This window comes from Ursus maritimus, unplaced genomic scaffold (assembly GCF_017311325.1).
Source record: "Ursus maritimus isolate PB19 unplaced genomic scaffold, ASM1731132v1 scaffold_1, whole genome shotgun sequence".
NCBI lineage: Eukaryota > Metazoa > Chordata > Mammalia > Carnivora > Ursidae > Ursus > Ursus maritimus.
Genome location: NW_024423343.1, coordinates 58,900,181 through 58,912,779, shown reverse-complemented (window position 1 = coordinate 58,912,779; position 12,599 = coordinate 58,900,181). Strand labels below are relative to the sequence as shown.

The following is a 12,599-nucleotide window of genomic DNA, read 5'->3' as shown; positions in this document are numbered from 1 at the left end:
GTAATAGTGAGCAATCTGAAAATATAATTAAGAAAACAATTCCATTCATAAAAATATCATAGGGGCGCCTGAGTGGCTCAGTCATTAAGTGTCTGCCTTCGGCTCAGGGCGTGATCCCGGAGTTCTGGGATTGAGTCCCACGTCGGGCTCTTCTGCTGGCAGCCTGCTTCTTCCTCTCCCACTCCCCCTGCTCGTGTTCCCTCTCTCGCTGTCTCTCACTGTCAAATAAATAAACTAAATCTTAAAAAAAAAAAACTTTCTTTAAAAAAAATAAAATTAAAAAATATATATCATAAACAATAAAATACTTAAGAATAAATTAAAAGAAGCACCAGACTTGTGCATTGAAAACAAAACAACATAGCTGAAAATTTTAAATATTTAAATAAGTAGAGAGAGATTCCAACTTCATGGATTGGAAGAGTAAAGATTTAAGATGGCAATTCACCCCAAATTGATTTACAGATCCAACAAAATCTTTATCAAAATACCAACTGACTTTTTTGAAGAAATTCTCAAGCTAACCTAAAATTTATATGGAAGTGCAAAAGATCCAGCCAAAACAATTTTGAAAAAGAACAGAGCTGGAGAAGTTATACTTTCCTATTTCAAAACTTAATATGAAGCTTTAGCAATCAAGAAAATATGGTACTGGTGCAAGTACAGTGATACAGATGAATGTAACAGAATGAAGAGTCCTCAAATAAACATGTAAGGGCAATTCATTTGTGACGGAAGTACCAGAACAATTCATTAGGGAAAAGATATGAGACAATTGGATAGCTGCATGCACAGAGATGAATATAGACCCTTCATACTGTACACAAAAATTAACTCCAAATAGTTCACAGATCTAAATATAAGAGCCAAAATAGAAAATTTATCAAAGAAAACACAGTAGAAAATCTTGGTTTAGGCAGAGGTCTAAGATGACACCGAAGCATGATCCATAGAATTCAAAAACTGATAAACTGGACTTTAAAACTCTTGCATTTGGGGGCACCTGCCTGGCTCAGTTGGTTAAGCATCCAACTCTTGATTTCAGCTCAGGTCATGATCTCAGGGCTGTGAGAATGAGCCCCATGTCTGGCTCATGTGCTGGGCATGGAGCCTGCTTGAGATTCTCTCTCTCCCTCTCCCTCTGCCCCCACCCAAACAAAAACAAACAAAAAAATACCCTCTTGTATTTCAAAGACATGATTAAGAAAATAAACTGGGAGAAAATAATTGCAAATCTGATATAGGACTCATTTCCAGAATGTATTAAGAACTCTTACAACTCAATAATAAAAGGACAAACCCCCCAATTTAAAAATACGTAAAAGGGCTTAAACACAAATATCTATCAGCACATGAAAAGATGCCCAACATCATTAGTCAATGTGGAAATGGATGTTAAAATCACAATGTGTATCACTTCATACCCACTGAGTAACTATAATAAAAGACAAGGTGTTGGTGAGAATATGGAAAAACTGTATTCATATATTACTGGTGGGAATATAAAATGATATATTTTACATTTGGGGAGATGAAGGAAATGTACTAAAATTGGATCATGGTGATGGTTGCATAGCTCTATAAAGCATACCTCAGCAGTAAAGCTGTTAAAAAGAAAAATTAGCCACCATACCGCTAGACTTCCAGTTTATAGTTTTGGGACAAGTTAGACAATACCACAAGGAAACAATCAGATAAAAAAATGCAAGATACTCTATAAGACAAATGACTTAAAATGCTAAGGACCGACAAACAAATGAAAGAGCACGGGACTATTCCAGAATTAAGAACTAAAGATGCATAACCAAGCATAATGCATCAATACTGATTGATCAATACAACAGAAAACAGACATTTCTGGAGTAGTTGGGAAGGTTTGAATTTAAACAATATCAGATAATATGAAGTTATTGTGGATTTTTTTTTGAATGTGTGATAATAGTGTTTGGTTGCAGAATGTCCTCATTGTTAGATGTTTGCTAAAATATTTAGGAATGAAGTACCATGTTGCCTGCAACATACTTTCAAATGGTTCAGCAAAAATAACTATTTGCAAAGATAAAGCAAGCATGGAAAAATGTAGATAAGTGAATCTAGTTGAAACATATTCAAAGAGTTTCATATTACCTCTTCAAATTTTTCAGGTTTGTGATTTTTGAAAATAAAAAGTGGGGAGGAAACTCAATTATATTCCTTTGTACCAGGAATGACTTTTTAAAAAAGATATAGTATCTAAATATATGACATACCCTAGAAATGAATATATATACACACGATGTACAAGACCTCTTTGATAATAAAATTTTATTAAGACATTAAAAAGACTTAAATAAGAGATTATATCATGTTCGTGGATTAGAAGTTTCAATATAGTGATGTAAATTCTCCCAATATGGCCTGTAGAGTCTTTGCAACTCCAATTAAAATCTCAGTGTGTTTGGTTTGCTTAGTCTTTGGGAGGAAATTCACAAGTTATTTCTAAAATGGATATGAAAGAGCAAAGAACCAAGAAAAGCCACAAGCTCTTGAAGAATAACAAGGTGAAAAGACTTGCAGTACTATATATCAAAACTTTTTTCAAGATAGAGTAATGAAGAGAGTGTATATTGGCATAAGGAAAGACCAATAAAACTAAATAGTCTAGAAAGAGATGTCTGCACGTATCAACGTTCAATATATAACAGAGAAGGCACTTCAAAGCAGTNAAGGAAAGTCTTTTCAATAAACAGTGCTGGAACAACAGACTAACCATAAAAAGACGCCAAAAAAAAAAATTACTTCATACCACATGCAGAAGACATTTCCAAGTAGGATGAAACCTCAATGTGAGACGCCAAACTATAAAGCATTTATGAAGAAAATATCAACCGTATTCATGACCTAGAGCGAGAATAATTTTTAAGTGAAATCTAAAACATGCTGACCATAAGGTAAAAATATATGTGAACATATTAAAATGTTAATACATCAAAAACACTGTGAAAAGACAAGCCACAAATTGGGGAAAGATTTTTGCAAACAACTCATAAAGGAGTAGTATCCAGGATATATATCAGAATCCCCTGCAAATTACTGGGGGGAAAAATGGACACCAAACTTCAACATGTACTGCACTCACCAAAGATGAAATCTCAATATCCAGTAAGCATGTTGGCATTCTCATATGCTCTNNNNAGGAAAGTAAATAAGTCTTTCTGAAGAACAGTGTGGCAATATACATGAACATATGAAAGGCGTTCAGCCTCATTTGACGTAAGGAAAATGCTAAGTAAAACCACAATGAGATAACATTATACACCCGACAGATCGGTAAAAATTAAGAAGCCAATATACCCTTGGAGGAATGTAAATCAGTACAAGAATCTCGGGGGAAACAGTGTGGCACGACCTGGCAAGAATCTAACAAACCTGTGCCTCTGTGTTCTACTCTTAGGTATACGTCCTTTTAAAAGTGCATACTCTAGCGGTGCCTGGGGGGAGCATACGACTCGATCTCGGGGTCATGAGTTCGAGCCCCATGCTGGGTGTAGAGATTAAATAAATAAACTTAAAAAAAAATGCATACTCTAGAATACACATACAAAATATCCAGAGGAGCACTGTCTGTAATATCTTCAAATTAGAAAACACTCAGATGTCCAGAGTAAAATGGAAAAATTATAATATAGTCATATAATGGAATAAGTAAAGTATATATAATACATGATTATATGGATGAATCTTATAAACATGTTTAGCAAAAGAAACAAGTCTCAAAAGTCTACAATATAATTTGATTCATAAAAATTTCAAAAATAGGAACTAAATATTGTATTTAGGGATATATATGGATATAAAACTATAAAGAAATGAAGAGTAGGGATGGTGTTAAAGAGGAGAGAAGGAGTTGATGGGGAGGATATGTGGGAATTTCTGAGGTGTCAGAACTATTCTGTATTTTGACATGGGTAGTTACATGGGTGTTCACTTTATGACTTTAAAATATGTGTGTATATACATATATACATACATGTACATCTCATGTACTTTCTGTATATTCCACAATAAGAAAACATACAAATGGTCTGTAAATATAAAAAGACATTCAACCTTATAAGTAATTAGGAAAATGAAAATTAAAACAACAGTGATCACTTCATGATTTACCTAAAATGTCAGATTGATAATACCCATTTTTGCCGAGGTTACAAAGAAACCAGGCATTCTCATATGCTGTCAGTAGGAAAGTAAATTAGTAAAGCCTTTTTGAGGAACAATGTGGCAATATATACAAAAATGTAAAACCCATATATCTTGTGAATCATCAGTTCCAATTTTAAATATCCTAATGAAAGACTAGCGCACATACTCAAAATAAATGTACAAAAAGATGTATACCATTCACTACAGCAGTGCTTGCAATAGTGAAAAAAATGAACATCAGTAAGGGAGTATTTATGAAAAGTGTCATAACTCATACAATGAAATCCTATGTGGCTATTGAAAATTAAGATAAATCCTTATGAATGTGCATGGAAAGGTCTCAAAGATATTAAGTGAACAAAAGTCACAGAACAATATATACATAGCATAACCCTGTTTTAAAAATATAAATATATACATATATTTTTATATATAGATGCATGAAAAACAGACTACAAATTTAGACTTTAACCTGTTAGTGATTATCTCTCAGGCAGGGAGTGGTGAAGGGAGAAGCAGGGTAAAGAGGGCACTTTCACATCTTACTCTATACAGTTGACCCTCGAACAACTTGGGTTCAAATCCACTTATATGCGGATTTTTTTTTTAATGCAGTACTGTAAATGTATTTTCCTTACAGATTTTCTAAACGCTTACTTTATTATTAGAATACAATATATAATACGTATAACATACAAAATACATGTTAAGTGACTGGTTATGTTATTGGTAAGGATTCTGGTCAATAGTAGGCTATTAGTAGTTAAGTTTTCGGGGAGTCAATATATGCCAGTTTTCCACTGGCACTGGGGGTTGGTGCCCCTGCCCCCAAGTTGTTCAAAGGTCAATGATATACACAGATATTCTACGAATCTTTTGTAAGAACATATCTATGGACTACGTGCATATTTTTAACAGGTGGTAATAGTGAAACAACTGTATTGCTATTTATTCCATTCCAATGAGAACTGAATACATTTGGAAATAACTTGCTCTCAAAGCTAAGTCTTTTGTTCCTTGAGGGCCTGAGAGCCTATGGCTGTGTTACAGGGCTGTCAGCCATCAAGTGATAAGTGCCGTGTAGGATTCTAAGTGACTGGGTCTATCTCCAAGTTTGCCCCTTGAAAATATTTGCATACATTCTCATATCCTGGCTCATTGGCAATTGCAATAATGTTTTCCCAAAGCACTTTGCTAAAGTAAATTCTGAAGTACAATAGCAAAGTGTAGATGTGGCTGTCAAGATGCATGTTTACATCTAAATTAGTAATCACACCCTTGGTGAGTGACTTTTGGAATAAGTAGTTTGGATTTGGATTCATGAGGAAGAACCTAGACCCCACTAAAGATCACAAGGTACACCTTCTCTTTTTCTTCTTCCCTCCCCTCACTCCCATAGCCCTTTCCAAATCAAATAATTTCCTATGGAAGTGGGAGAGAGGGAGACCTGATCATGAGTTATCTGGAACTGGTAGTGAATCAAAATAAAAAGCACTATCAGTGTATTTATGAAGGAAAATCCAACTACATGTATACATTTTGGTGTGCATTTTATTTTTTTTTGGAATCATATTCATATGAAGAAAAACTGTCAAAGTATCCTTTAATCTTGAAAGCTAGGCCCTTGCCTTGTGTCAGAGAAAAGCAAAACTAAGTCAGTAATGCTGGAGACATGCTTGTTTCCATATGCACACTGACAGGAGAGGAGCTATCGAGGAAATGCCTTTCGACTGATGAACAGAGGAGAATCTACACACATGTTAAATACAAATGGAGACACAACAGCACACACAAGTCATTAGCTGGTCCTCTGGCATCCACTAGCATGCATCTTTTCCAAGGGTCTCTTACTCAGTGGTGTAAGCGCTTGGTCTCATTATGCCTCCTATCAGCAAATACCTTTTTATTCCAGAATGGAAAACGAGCTGGGAATTAAATACATCCAATATTGATGCTTTATTTCCATAAGTCACCAATAAGAGAATGAATTTAATTTTAATACATTTATTTTTGTGTGACTCTTAATAAAACACTTTCAAAACATTCTGTACATTTCAAGCCACTTAGAACTGCATTACATTCTATAAACGTGATTTGTTGGGATGAGGTGCCAAGATGTCTCTGTACAAAGATGTACAATATGTACAGTCACTATAAGTGCAAGCTGTGCAAAGCAGTCTAGAACACTAATTCATGCCAAGGCTTAGAAAACATTTTAACACTTAACACTAAAGCTCGAAACTGCATTGTTGCTTTTTCCTGGGCAAATGATTACTTTATAAACAAATATATGTATATGTCATATAGAAAGAATAGTTTGACTCCTCAGCCCAGTCAGCACCATGCAGCTGACTGGGTACATTACAGGGCTGCTCTTCTAGGCTTCTCTCTCCAGGCGCCATTTTGCCACACTCAACGGTTGTCTCATCACTGAGCTGCCGCCGCCACTGCCTTTGACTGAACTACAGCAACACTAGGAGATTTAAATTTGGGGAGATAAAGGCCAAACTTGTTTTCAATGCCAGCGAAAGTGGCTGTGGCAAGTCTGTATCCACCGATGTGATCGGGATTGGCAGGAGGAAGGTCTGAGATGCGTGACTTAGGTGTTGGTTCTGAGCCAGAGGGTTTGCTGTTGACAGGAAAAAGCCAATGGTTAGAGTGCTCGAGACTGATGCGGGTGGCACATGGCGACAGCAGAACATTTCAGTCTCACCCATGTGCCACAAAGAGGAGTGTTTGTCCAGCTACTTCCTTGTTATCTATGTTAATTTCTCATGATTTTTGGCTGCTTTGAAAGCAACACATTCACATTTTTTATTTGGAAGAGGAATGGCCTCAATTTATAAATAGATCCTAAGAAAAAGTACTTAAATATTAACACTCTCTGGGAAGTAGGATTGTAAGTGATTTTCTCTTTTATACTTTTACGTTTTCCAAATTTTCTGCACTAAGCATAAATCAGTCATAAAAACTTTACACTTTTCTTTTATTTTGACATTGTTAAAAAGCTAACTTTTTAAGTGGTAGACTCATGAAGGTTATTACTAAATTTAAAGAGACATAGGTATTATTCTTACTTTTACAGAATGTGAAAGCACAGAAAAGCCTGACATTGTAAGATTGCTATTCTTATGTCCTACTTTGCAGAAGTCCATCTACTCCTTGGTTCAACAGCTAATTCCCTATTTGACCTCTGAGCAAGGAAGAGGGTCAAAGGTTTATGAGCTGAAGACCCAGATGTGGGATTTGATCATCTGCTGAAAAGCTGATAATTGCTTGTGGTAGGTACAGCCTTGCCCACCCAGCCGATTCAACAAGTATTTCTTTTCTTCCCAGCACAGGCTTCAAGTGGCCCAATTTCTGACCTCGATCTCACCAGTAATTATGTCCATAGGCATAACCTCTCTCTGAATGTTTTTTTCTGTTTGTTAGCTCTAAGGACATCTACACCTATCTAATAATAAATAAAAATAAATAATGAAGTCTCGGAAGTGTGAAAAGGCTTGACTGAGTCTTGGAAAGAAAGTTCATAAAAGTGTTACTAATATAACTTTACATTATATCTGGTGGAAAGGCCATATAATAAAATTCAAATAATAAGGACCTAAATTCATGAAGCTCTGTATTTGCTTACACTAAAAAAGACAAATTATTCACATAACATTTTAATTTGCTGCTTGCCTTCACTTTCCCCAAGTCGCTGCTTAACACTGTGTATGATGTCCCCCTACCAAGGTCTTACTCCCCTAATACTGAAGCTTCTCAAGCCCACTGTTTGTTTTAAATGCATTGGTCCTGTAGGATTCTCTGTCCTACCCAGTTCTAAGAGTTCCAAAAATGCCTCCATAGGCCGAACAAAGACCTATTTTCATTTTGGTGCTTTCTTTTACAAGGAACTGAACAGCTGCACTTACAGGCCTCCAAAATCAATGTAAAACCACCGCTGGAGAAGTTCATAGGTGACCAAGGTAACACCAAACTGGGGAGAAGATCGAAACACTCGAGCTGAAAAAGAGATGGGAATGGGGATACTGAACATGACTCTGGCAAAGCCAATGGGTGAGTAATGGCAGCAGGTCCCTAACACCAGCCAGCCATTCTGTATGGCCGTAGCCCCTACCTGCTGTCCCCTTCCAAAATGCTGAGGGCCCCTCTTCCCGGAGTATCTTCCTGAAACAGTCAATGACACCACTGTATGTTGTCTGGCCCGCGCGGGCAGCCACTTGCAGTCTTGTCTTGATGACATCAGCGGGGGTCACAAGAGAAGCAGCAGGCACACCTTTCAGGAGAAAGGCACATTTAAGTCATCTGAAATACCTTATAAAGAACACAAATACTGCTAACATCTAACAATACAATTAGCAACTTTAACTGCTCTAACTCAAAGTTTCTTAAATAGATGCCTGGGCACTCATGGAAAAAAGGATACATAAGCCTATTAGCTGCGTCAGTGTGGAACAAAATTCTTTTTTCTTTCTGAATTAGGAAAATCACTCTACATTGCGTGATCCCAAAGAACTATGAGAGGAAAAAACGCAGCAATATTACCAGGACAGTTCCCAAGTATTCCCTCTTAGGTTTCGATTATTTTACCACCTTTTTTTTTTGCTACAAGTGTTTTTGTACATAATAAGAAATGAAGACACTGCCCGTTTAAGGGATGCTAAATGTAGTGGTTTTTTGCTGATTTCTGTCACCTTACTGTGCAAGGTGAATGTCAATATTCATATCCACTCACCTGTTTGAGGGGCTAACTCGAGAGTTGACTGGGGCTCTTTTCAGGCTTACACGACAGAAGTCATTACTTACAACGAGAGCTGAGGAGGCCAGGCAAGCAGTTAAGGGACAATAGGGGAACTGATCATCAAAAGGCCTTATCGTCTCTCTCGCCTGTGCCTGAGCTCCCCGGGGTCATGCTGAGATTGATCAGCAGTGGGACACCCAAGAGAGATTTCACAACCACATCTTTCACTTAGAAAACAAAGCTGGGAACAAAGGAGCAAGATAACCCTCCTCAGAGGGACGATATGCAATTTGGCCTGAGTATCACCGAATCATCACTGGGCAGATGGCGCTGGTGACTTGTGGGAGCTGCTCTTACAGGATGAAGCAAATACCTCCCCTCCACGCGGCCCTGCACCATATTCAGAGGAAACTAGGTAAATTGCCTGTCTTCGGAATGTTCTGAATTCTAAATGTTCTTAGGGCCTGCCAGCAAGGCTTTACTGGTAGAAATTAGAAAAAATCATCTCTTATTCCGAAAACTGACATCAAATATCTGTGGGCAAGAAGTTGGTGCTGACAGTTCATGGAATGTTTACTTGGTTCCATCAACCACTGGCAAAATGCCTGTCCACGACTAGACTGTTCTTTGGCTGCTGTTTTTTGGTGTTTTGTTTTTGGTTTTGGGGTTTTTTTTGCTGCTGACTGGAAAACAGGGGCAAAAGCTTAGAGCGAAAATCTGCTGGCCCCATTTAAAAATGGGAGACTTTGGTGAGTACCAAAAAGGGGCTGGATGAGCACTCCTTGCCAACACGGAGCAGTAGCTTTTCCGGCTTTCAGTTGACTGAAGTAACAAATGCCAGAGAACATGGGATTTGCTGGACCCCAAACAAGGGCTCGGAGCTCCCTGGGAGAGTTTCTTAACCATCACAAATCATTCCCTGTAATCATGGGTGAGAACAAGAACATGGTCCATCTCAACATGCTCAGAACCCCACCATACACACTACGCTCAGGCTGTCCGGCTGTCTAGCCAGGGCACCAGGGGAGAACGAACCCAGTGAGAGCTACATGGTACCGTGAGCCCAGGTAGTCAGACCTACACCAAGCACATGGACACTACGTGTGAGTCTGTGTTCACCCTTCACGTTTCTATCCTAGACCAGCAGTAATGGGGAGCAAACATGCGCCCTTTCCTTTCTCTGTCATTTCTGAGAGCTGGTGCAGCCAAGGACACCTGGTCCTCCCCTTCTATCCCAAGTTTCAAGAGGAAGACTAGACCTATAAGATCAGAAGGAAACATCTTAGTACCTTCCTGCATTCGTTAGGCTTCTCTTTCAGATGGAATCTCTTTTGTGTCTAATATGGGAACTCAGACCAAATGAAGATTTTCATTTGTTCCACTGACATTTGAGCTCCTATTATTACTATGCTGGCCACGAAGGGAAAGCAAAAATGAAGAAAATGAAACTCTTGCCCTCAAAAAGCTCCCAGCCTAGTACAGAAAATAAAACTTATGCAAACAACTATTACTAAAGAAAGTGTTAAGGGACAGAGAAGAGATGCCAGTTGAGTATAGGGTAGTTTGCCGGGGAAGTTTGCTTACTTGTGTGTAATGAGAACGATGGTAGAAGGAACATCAACAGTATCATGAAGAAAGCTCAATTTTGAGCCAATCATGTAGACTCCATCATGCAGAAAGAGCAAGTGAGGCCTGCTAGACCTGGGCATCACATGAGGTACAATGAAGCAACTGATTTGACGAAAAACTCTTCCACCTTAATGCTTAGCTTGGCTGTACCCAAGGTTTCAGGGGCACAGGAGACTAAGAAGCATGGTAATGATGAAAGCCCAATTTAGATAGGCAGATCTAATTTGGCTCTGAGTTACTAAGCTGCATTACGCTGTTTATCCACATTATGCAAATGTAATTAACTCTCATCAGAATTACAGCACATCCCACAAAGGAGAAAAAGCGATCATGTTTAAACTAAGTCAGATACAAACAATAACCCTTCCAGAAATAAAGGCAGACAGTGCACTGAGATTCTGTACTTCTTAAAGAGAATGGGGGAGGGTTCGTTGGTTTAAAAAAAAAAAAAAATTGTAGTTACCTGCCATGGCTCCAGCTGCAAGGAGATTTATACCTCCCACGTGTCCATTTTCATCAGCCAGAAGTAGTTTGCAATGAGCATAAACAGGAAAATAGATTGCAGAGAAGGGAATGTCTCGGAGGAAACACGCTTTGGCACCCTGTCACAAGTGAGGAAATAGCGCAAAACAGTTGTGTAAACAGGGCCGTGAATGCCCACAAGGGATCCAGGGTGACAAGTCTTAGGTGTTCCCTCAAACAGCATGGGGACTGAGTGGAATGGAAATGGGGGTGGCAATGAGAGGGACATAGAAATATACCCGGCTCAAAGTCTGAGAAAGGCTGGAGGACCCTGGAGATGTAGAGTTAGTTAACTGAGTAATGATGTTATCCTGACAACTAAGAATTTTCTGGCATTTCCGATATAGATTCAGATTTTAAGGTTAATAAAAATTCAGTTCTCAAACCTCCAGGTTGTTTGTTCTGTGTGGCTTTGGTGGTTGTGAGGGAGAGGGGCATGAGTGGGAACAGCCTTGGAAACCTAATGTTAATAGCTTGATTCCAAAGCAACCAGCAAAGGCAGCCCACAAAACTAACAATTCGTCCATTCAATCTACACAGTATAGAGCCCATGAAGTACCAGTTAAGCTACAGGCAGTGACACTAGAAAAGAAAGGTGACTATTCTAGGGAACGGGAAAAAGAAACCACCAATCTCCCCTCCTCAGTCCCCACGTCCTAGATAGCAGAGGATTGGGGGGAAATGGGACAAATTATTTAGCAGAAGTTTCCACAGGAATAGAAAGCTACCCAGGGATAGCTTGTCTCAGGGACTGAGGAACAATGAACACCTTCCTCAACTTGGTCAGCAGCCCAGGCTATTCTGCCCAGGGCTTGAGCTAGCTAGCCGAATACTCCATCTTCGGCCCTTGTTTCCCTAATGGTTCTGTTTTCAAAAGACAAAGTCAAACATTAAAAAAAAAATTCCAAGGACTCTCTGAAGGGTGAAATAGGCAGAAGCAGTATTAATAAATTTAGCTCTCAAAGGGAATTCTAAAAAGGATGGAAACTGGGGGTGCAGGGGAGGAAATGTGTACAGTAAACCAAGATAGGAATCATTGGTTTACTGGTCTCCTAAGAGCTCTGTACCTGTGTGATTCTAATCTAGAGAATTTCTAATTTCCAATTTGTAGCTACAGAAGCCAATTTACACATTTCTACAGTGATAGATCTATAAATAAATCAGATGCTGTAGAAACGCTGTTGTCTAATAGCAGCCGAATTTACGCATTCCCCCCTTATAACAGGCAAAAGAATGGAAAGAAATACTCTTCCTTGTTTAAGAAAAATAATAGCTTCTGCTCCATTACATCTGATCTGTAATGATGGGAGTAAGTATACCTGCAGGGAAGGAATCTGTTGACTGGCATTTTGCTAAAGTACAGTACACTCTCTGTTGTTGTGTTTTTTTTAATGGAATTCATTATTGACAAATCCCACCACTTAACTTCTTAAAGACCTGAATTCTCTCAAACTCTACTACTGTTTCACTGTGGTCAAATTATTAAGACAAACAGAAGCTCCTACTGGGAAGATAACAATAG

At 38.5% G+C, this 12,599-nt stretch overlaps 1 protein-coding gene across 5 annotated transcripts in view; it reads right to left on the bottom strand.

Annotated features, from left to right (window-relative positions):
* Nucleotides 1-5,715: 5,715 nt before the first annotated feature.
* Nucleotides 5,716-12,599, bottom strand: part of SLC25A12 (solute carrier family 25 member 12) — a 91,198-nt gene continuing 84,314 nt past the window's right edge. For all 5 annotated transcript variants that reach the window (XM_040643925.1, XM_040643932.1, XM_040643930.1 and 2 more), the window contains 4 exons: nt 11,019-11,157; nt 8,303-8,461; nt 8,097-8,187; nt 5,716-6,811 (listed from right to left, as the gene is read on the bottom strand). In XM_040643925.1, the coding sequence (XP_040499859.1) occupies nt 6,610-6,811; nt 8,097-8,187; nt 8,303-8,461; nt 11,019-11,157 (591 nt within the window). In that variant the 3' untranslated portion in view covers nt 5,716-6,609. The remainder of the gene's footprint in view (nt 6,812-8,096; nt 8,188-8,302; nt 8,462-11,018; nt 11,158-12,599) is intronic.